The sequence below is a fragment of the Nannospalax galili genome, unplaced genomic scaffold (assembly GCF_000622305.1).
Source record: "Nannospalax galili isolate Female #2095 unplaced genomic scaffold, S.galili_v1.0 scaffold488, whole genome shotgun sequence".
Taxonomy (NCBI): Eukaryota; Metazoa; Chordata; class Mammalia; order Rodentia; family Spalacidae; genus Nannospalax; species Nannospalax galili.
Genome location: NW_008360316.1, coordinates 4,576,510 through 4,585,530, shown reverse-complemented (window position 1 = coordinate 4,585,530; position 9,021 = coordinate 4,576,510). Strand labels below are relative to the sequence as shown.

Genomic DNA, 9,021 nt, shown 5'->3' with positions numbered 1-9,021 from the left:
GCATTGCACAACATGGGTGCACTTACATTCATGCAGGCAATACATGCATACACATAAAATAAAAATAATAAATAAAATATAAAAATAAATAAATAAATAAAATACGTTTAAAAGCTATTGAAAAAGGCCAGCAGAAGTAAACACTGGAAATACAAGCAGCAACTTATATTTGGCAAAGGAGTCTAAATGTGATTCCAACAAAAATAAAATAATCAAACAACAAGAGTGTTTAAAACTACACAATTAGAAACAGCCATGGCTGGGATAAAAAGCATCACATTCCAATCATGCAACAGCACTTTGAAGACTGGGCAGGAGTTTTTACCAGTCACCAACAGACTACGGTGGCTTCAAACAATGGTGCACCATTATTCAGAGCAAAACATGTCAAGTGTAGTTGCCTGTGTATGTTTCTGATCATATGGAGTTCAATAATCCTTAGACTCTTGTTTTCTGTTTGTCCATACTCACTAATATCCCACATACACTCCACACCTCTCGAAAGCTAAACAGACTTAGCTGAGTAGTTAATTAAGAGACAGAATCTGAAAATGCTCCGTACATTTGTTAGAACAGACTCTACGCTCTACTCTGTTTAGTAAGGCCAGGACCCATATAAAGAAAGAGCCTGTGGTTTTTCCAGTGCTATCTATCACTAGACTGTGACCTACTGCACTTAATTCTGGGATTCAATAGAAAAGGTCACAGTTGGTCATAATTACACATAAGAAAATGAGAAGACATGAAATGGGAAGTCTCACCATTATAAAGATATTTGAATTACCTGTTAACCTGTAAATTTAGCTCACTCCTAGAAACCAGCACCAAGTATTTTCCCCAACCCATTCAGGGCTAAAGAAGCAAACTATGGACTTGCTCAGTACCACAGGACATTTGTCAATTTCTGAGCCAAAGGAGCATTGCTCTGTTGGCCTTCTATCTACAGTACAGCAATGAATGAGCTGTCTATAGCTACACACAATGAGCAAGGTGAATGAATCTCACTAAAGAACTCCAGTCCTTTAACAGTAAGTTAAAAAGCCAGGACATAAAGTATAACCGTATGATTTCTTTTATGCAGACAGTAACCAACAAAGTTAACCTCAGCCAGAACTATGGTTCCCCTTGAGTGCTAGGACTAGAAAAGGCAAAAGGGACTCTGGTGTTGTTACTTATTGTTTCCTGGTCCAGGTCACATGCATGTAGTTCAATTTGCACAACTGCAATAGGCTTAATTCCTCATAAGCACACTTGTACATGTGGACTTTGGCTTCAACACCAAGCTTTTGTTATTTATTTGTGTTATATGTGTGCGTTTGTGCTTGTGCACATGTGTGTGGAGGAATACAAGCACATGTAGGCATGTCGATGTGGAGGCCAGAGGACAATCTCAGGTGTAGTTCCTCAAAAGTACCCAGCTTTTATTTTTTGAGACAGGGACTCTCACTGGCCTGGAGCTCATTGATTAGGCTAGGCTGGCTGGCCAGCAAGCTCCTGTCCCTACCACCCTAGTGCTGGATCACAGACACCTCCGCGCCTGACTTTTTTATATATGAGTTCTGAAAATCAAACTCAAGTCCTCAAGCTTACAAGGCAAACATTGCGGATTGACCTATGTCCACAGCCCCCAAGCTTTTAAATAAGAATATAATACGACTTGACTTAAAAAGCAAAAGGAGGAGGGAAATCCATGTTTAAGCACCCCAAAAGGCTTTCTTGAAGGTGACAATTCATATCAAATGAGTCATGTGAATGCTGGAAACCTCTCACTGTGACTCTCATAAGCACAAATCTTTGTGACAAGTAACATTAATAGGCTCATTCCCTTAGCCTCACTTTAACTCTAACCTCATTTTCCTGACAAATTCCAAACACAAATACTTTCATGCACATTGTAATAAGTTGTGTAAATATTAGCAACTTTTCCTTGAAAGGAAAAGAACACATGCTACAGAAGACACTTCTCAAACAATATGCTTGCCAGTGAGAAAAATTCAGAAATTTGGAGGCAAATATTGAACTTGGGAAAGGTCCAGACAGCAGTTTAAGAGAAGGGACAGCTGCCAAAGTTGAAAGGATTAAAGTCAGAACCATGGTGCTTTCCCTCCAAATTATTGTTGTTTTGCAAAAATAATTTCCAATAAAGGACATCTATGACTTTCTTAGGCACCAAGTCTCCTTCCCTGACAGTGTTATGGGGTTTGATTGTCCACATTTCTCAGCAGTTGTATGATGTCTGATATGATCACCCAGAGTACCACCTGTAACTGTGGGGATGGTGGGGTGAAACAAGGAAGACAAGGTGGAAGACCTGATCTACTGATACTCATCTGAAGACCTTGAACATTTAATCTTTCATCTATGAAATTTAACTAATAATCATTTTCCTCATCATTTATCACACATGCTCCAAGATTGAGGCTAGGAGGATCAGAAAAGAACTCACAAGCTCTGAAAACAACGTAAAGTGTTGTACAGGTTAAGATAAGCTTCTGTAAATACTCTCCATCAAACCATGACAGGTGGGGCATTCCTTCAGATGCTAGAAAGGCTCCTGGCACATCTTAAAATGTAACAATTCTACCAGGTTGGGCCATATGAATTCGCTGATTTCTAGGTCCAAAATGGGTAATTAACAGAAACTTTATAAAAGCTGTTTTCATTTTAATAAAGATTAAAAAAATACCAAATAACTATAATACCTCGGGTTTGGGCAGCATCTTTTAAAGCAGCTAGAAGGTGAGGTTTCAAGTTATCCAAAATAAATCTTGCTTCAAGACCTGGGAAAAGGGACCTAGAAAGTGAAAGGTACACAGCAGTTACAATCTCCTAACAACTCTAAGGTTAATAAAATTTCAAACCAGCTAAACCTGCCATTTCATTTTACATAAATTACAATGTACACATCAAAACACAACATTATCTAGGCTTTAAAAATGAGGTATCATATGTCATATAAATTCATAAATACTCTAAATACCTAAGGATAAAATGAATTTTAGTCCATAAAATACCAGTATGAGCCTTCAGCTATAAAAAAAATAAATCCAGATATGATGGTGCACACACCTATAATTTCAGCACTTGGGAGGCTGAAGCAGGATTGTGAGTTCTAGACCAGTCTGGGCTATGTAATGACACTGTGTTAAAAATACAAATGAAAAGTTATTTCATATAGTACTCTAATTTACATTTCACCAAGATAATTCATTACTAATCTTACCTAGTTATAATAGCACTTTATAATCAATTTTCAGTGTTGTTAATGAAAAATAGCAACCTAAATAATTTTTTTTTTCTGATACAGGGTCTCACTATGTTGTCCTACAGGCCCAAGTGATCCTCCTGTCTCAACCTACCATGTAATTATGGACTACAGACACGTGGCAAACACCCAGCTTTTACATAATTTTTTGACTGACAAGTGCTAGAATGCTTGTTTTCAAATATAAAATGTAGTTTTTAACATTTCATGAAAAGCCTTCCTAACCATACAATCCAGACAGACACCTGGTGGATCTGGAAGTAAAGGACTCTAGCTGTGAGCAGGGAAAAAGCCCCTTAGATATGCCAGCATCTGAGATATGTGGTGGTATCTACCTTGGGTACTCTTCTGAGGTGATATAAACAACATCCTGATCTGACACAGATGAGGAGAAGGGGACAAAACTCTCATTTTGTAAAGGCAGCAGTTCCAACCCAAGCAGCTCGCTGTAGGCTTGGTCGGAAAGCACAAATTCTAAAAGGTGAAGCTTTTCTTCAGCACTGCCCAGATGTGCGCACTTTCTCAGCACCTGCCGCACCCACCCGGGCGTCACCATCTTCACAGGTGTTGCACTGCTGAACTGAACAGCAGCAGCCAGATTCCCTGGTACCTTGGCAATCTGCTTCCCTGAGCTCTGGAGGTAGTTGAGCACAGATTTTGTATATTCCAAGCTTTCATCGAGGTCTGAGAAGTACACTTGCTCTAGCTTGACCCACTCATGGCTAATTGAATAGATCACAGCGTTCTGCAACAGTTCACTAAACAGAGGCCCCAACACTGGCTGCCAATGTGCCTTGACTTTGCTGGCCTCTGGCCAAAGCTTGTAGATGACATCAATTGACAAAGGGAAATCAGAGCTCTTTTCTGTCTCCAGGCGTTTTATTGAATCTAGGATCAGAGTGGCATAAGCTTTGGGGACAACATTCACAATAAGAAATTCATTCCACAAGGCTGCAGGATCTCTCCACTGGTCCAGCTCTCTCCATTTTATGCTCCTGCGGTTGTCAGTCAGGCCAAAGAACCCACTGATATGAACTGGGAGCCCTGTTCTGCTTTCCTCACCAGGAGGTAAAGGAAGAAAACAAAATGCTTTTCCTGAGAAATCAGATATTGCTCCTTTTTCTTCATCTCTGCCTGATAAACACATGGCTATTCCAATAATTGGAACAAATTTCAATTCATCAGCCAAAGAATCCAGTTTACTACTAATCCCTCGCCCACCCACACTGTTACACACCAACCAAGATGTCTTCTGAGCATCCTTAGTGTTCTCATCCTCTAGAACTATGTTTATATGGTATGTGACACAGGTGATGCTATTGCTTGGGATCTTTTTACAATAGTTACTTATAGCCGTTCCCAGAATTGTGATGGAATTTGGCCGTTCATGTTTCAGGGCCTTATTCTCACTTGCAGTCACTCTAAACAGCAGTTTCTCTGTCCCATCCACCTCTCGGACATGTAAAGACACATCCTGCACACTCTTCAGGAAGAGCAGCACTGTGTCTGCATCTGCCCTGAAAGACTCAAACAATTCAAGAACCTTCTGCTTCGTGTAGAGATTGCTGCTAAGCTGGGAAGGCTGTAAGCGAAGAGGGAATCGGAAAAATGTCCCCGGAAAGCTGCCACTTGTAAATGTTTCCTTGGTGCTTCCAAAAATGCCAATGAAGGGTGCAAACTGATCTGAAAGCTCATTAATTTCTTTGCTGTCATCTTTGAGATTCCAACATTGGCCTGATTCATGAGGTCCAAAAAGTGTCTGATGAGGATCTAACATCCCAATCTGGTCACCACTGAAGATACAAGGAACATCTGCAAAAGCACAGTTGAGACCTGATCAACTCAAATGTATTGAACAATTATAATTACATCTAAAATAAACTGTAATTACCATCAAAATATTATATGTGAAATAAGATGACCCATAAAATTATTTAAAAATAATGTATTTCTTTGAACATGAGAAATTAGGGTTTCTCTTTGAGTAAATCTAGTAAGAGCCAGTTACAGAAATTTCCATGGGTTTTGTGAAAATTTATGATATATTTTCAAATGCTCATTAGCTGGAAGATATAAACACTATTTGGATATTTATACATAGCACCCACTGCCCCATGAGCCTAATTAAACAGAACAGAATTACAGTTTATACTCAAAATTAAAGACTCAACTGGAGAGAAATGCAGTGCAGGCTGCTCCAACTTACCACATCCCAGCAAGCACAGGCCCCACAGTGAGTAAGAAGTGAGCTCTCAGGTGCACATGATTCTCACATGGAACCTAACTACAGTTCTTAAAGATCCATATCATACCACATGGCTCCTGGGCTGATAGCAACTGCTTCACCTTTCTCTCAACTAAAGACAAACTATTTCAATATTAGCAGAACTAAATGTGTTAGAGTTATCACACTAAAAGAAACTCTCCAGCGTGGTGCCTCTCAGAGGACTTCCCAAGAGTGAGTCCACCACGTTTTGTCTCATATGCAGACTTTAGCCCCTAATCTTCATGAACCCTGAAACTTCAGTAAAGTCAGCCATCTCCTTAACATCTGCAGTTGTCAACTTCAGGTTCAACTGTCACAATCACTTACTCCTAATTCTTGGCTATATTAAACAGTAAATCTTATGCCCACTAAATCCATCAACAGTACAATCTAGGACATACTTGTCCGTACTCTCATTACACAGTACCACAGACCCGTAACTGAAATCAGGTCAGAGAAACTCCTGATACTGTAAATGCATAGCCTATGACCTTCTCAGATCTTCAGATTACAGAAGAGCCTCCAGCTCATGCCTCACATCAAAGTGCTCATTGTCAACTAGGAAACAAAACCACAATGAGCTGAACATGAAGGGCAATCAGTCTGTTCTAAATTCCTGCATCACCATCTCCCATACTTGTACAGTTCTCAATCATGTTCCACATTACAAACCATAACGTGAAGCCCTGAAAGTGAACCTCCAAAAGGTGATTTATTTATAACAGCTACATTGTTGTATATAGCAATATAATTTAAACACATAGTATGATCAATATTAAGTAAAATATCAGTATTAATGTAAATGCACATTTACTGAAATTTAGTTATAGTTATGCTGACTTTATGCCCTACTTGCCCAGAGTATAATCTCAGTGTTACCGTCCTCTTTGGCTCACAAACACATCTCAGTTTGAATGGTAAGTTATATGGCTTACCTAGCTATAGCCATAGCCCTGCCTGCTAAGTCTTCTCCCCTTTTCCTACAAGACTCAGCTTCAAGACCAATTCCATACAGAATTGTTATCATACAACTATAGTAAGCACTAAGGGATGTGATTCTGAAAAGAAGGGGCATATATTCTTAGAAATGTTAACACAAGAGATACAACTATTTCCTGTTACACCTATGAACCAGAAACTTCACTTCTAAATTCAAAACATGATTCCACAGTAATCTTTAAAATATATATAAGCCCAAGAAGAATAGTATGTTTATGTGAAAGGAAAATGTATGTACCAGAACCACTTCAAATCTTCATTTTCTGTTATGAAATACCATGATATATTCTTTCCTCTTTAATCTTTTGATATTTAGAAATATCAAAAAAGGAAATATGCCCAAGGAAATCTGAAAGAATCAATTTGACTCAAATATTTACAATGCAACAATTTTTCTTAGTAATAATTGTTTTAAAATCTATTTTAAATCACATAAAATATTATACTGATTGCACAAGCTCATGACTTTAACTTGTATCATCCTAAGATGAAGTAACCTTTAGTACACTTCTCATTATAATTTTAGAAAACACACTACTTTACTGACATACTTCCAACTGACAGAAGAATGTGAAAAAAAATGGGTTTAAAACAATACCATCTCTGAAGCTAATAAATGATAGAACACGCACAAAAATATTTTCCGCTATCAAGACTGAAAAGGTCAGTACTGCACCTGTTATATGGTAGACAGAATTAAACCCAATTCCAAATCTTCCAACCTTCAAGGGGTCATCTTTTTTCCTGCTTCTTGCTATTTCTTGAATGCCATGCCAGTCCTCTGGTGTGAAAACTGCATTGTTGTACACATAGAGAGCTGATCCTGGGTATTAAAATGCATAGGCAGATATTCAGCAAGAAGTACACCAATGCTCAGCTTTACTTCAAGAGCTTCCTCTGTAATGTTCTTACAGTAAAAACAAAAACACAGATTAATGGTAAAAGAGCCAAAGAAATATATTGTTGGCCGAAAGAAAAAATTAAGATAATGAAATAAAAAACACAAGGCAAACAAGCAGATTAACCACAGTGCACTGTACTCTTTGAAAACTGTTCTAAATAGTGTATTTAAATCATTTTTTGTAGGTGGACTTTCCTGAAAATGTATGCAATGTACATTTTGGCACATATATTGGTAAATATGTACTGTCTGAGCTGAGAAGCTGGCTCTGGAAGCATTTTGGGGACTTCCATTTCAGACCCAAGGATGTTTACAAAGTGTCCTTCCTCCAAGGCCTCTTATCTGGAGATGGACTGGGTCCCCCCTAAATATGTAACAGGAAGGGATAAGAACAGCAAACAGCCCAAGAGTAAAAACATTGTGTCCTTGAGGACAGATACAAAGTACACCATTTCCAAAAGATGTTACTATTGTTTTTTCCCAATGATATCAAAGTGACTGCTGAATCAAAAAGTTTAGTCATGGGAAGTTCAGCAATGGAGAGAAAGTTCAATGGGGAACTCCACATGACTGCCTCAACTTCCCCAGTTCACTTCTGCTGGATATTGTGTCTGATTCGATATATTGTCTCTACCTTTTGCTATTTATTCTTTTACTTGGAAGCCTAACCAGAGGGGACACTGCTCTGCCTAGGACTCTATTAGGAACTTTAGTTGACTGCCTTAATGGGACTTCCCCAGTAGAATTCTGCTGGATGTTTTGAACACCTGATTTTACGTTTTCCTATCTATCTGTGGCCATTTATTTTTTACTTTTTGCTACATAGTTAACAAACTCACTCACTCAAAACCAAAAGTGTGGCAATCACAGATCATTCTCTAGACCATAAAGAATAGTTTATTAAGGAAATTTATAACCTAAGGAACCCTTGTGTTGCATAGGATTGTCCTCCTCTGATGGACAGACACTATCTTCCCAAGCTTGGTTGTACCCACTTGCTTAGGCTCACAGCTAAGCCTGTTGATTATTATACTCTGCAAAAAAAAAGGGGGGGGCAGAGAGAGTCAGCCTCACCTCCCAACCAACCAGTGGGGCCCTAGTTTCATGAGGGGGAGGGGCTAAGGGTACATAAACTGAGGAAGCTGGGGGAGACTCTCTCATCGTTTTGTGCAGCTGTGGGGAAGTCATCATCCACGCTTGGATGGAGATTCTCCAGTGTGAACTTAGGAGGGGAGCACCGACACTCCTGTAAATAAACCCTCACTCATTGCTCTGTAAGTGAGCCCAATAAACTCACTGGTTTCCCTGACTATACTCTGGGAAAATAAGTTTGTCATAGGGGCCAAGGGAGGAAGGGGCAGACGTTGTTTACGCCTTTCCCCCAGAAGGAATTTTAGCTACACCTTGTTACTGTACTATTTTATAAAGTGAAAAATAATCTTTTATTAATGTCAAGAATCACCTTATGTTTGGACTATTCTTTTTAAGTCTTAATTTCTATACAAGGTCATGACTGTACAATTTAAACAGTCAATGTGGTAAATATTTAAATAAATGATTTGGAATTACACTGCTGTCTCTAAAATAGTT

The 9,021-nt window shown here is 38.8% G+C and overlaps 1 protein-coding gene across 3 annotated transcripts in view; it reads right to left on the bottom strand.

Moving 5' to 3' along the window:
• Sacs (sacsin molecular chaperone) overlaps window positions 1–9,021 on the bottom strand; it is a 108,767-nt gene that overhangs the window by 43,654 nt on the left and 56,092 nt on the right. For all 3 annotated transcript variants that reach the window (XM_008825004.3, XM_029559600.1, XM_029559601.1), the window contains 3 exons: window positions 7,207–7,353; window positions 3,601–5,077; window positions 2,703–2,794 (listed from right to left, as the gene is read on the bottom strand). In XM_008825004.3, the coding sequence (XP_008823226.1) occupies window positions 2,703–2,794; window positions 3,601–5,077; window positions 7,207–7,353 (1,716 nt within the window). The remainder of the gene's footprint in view (window positions 1–2,702; window positions 2,795–3,600; window positions 5,078–7,206; window positions 7,354–9,021) is intronic.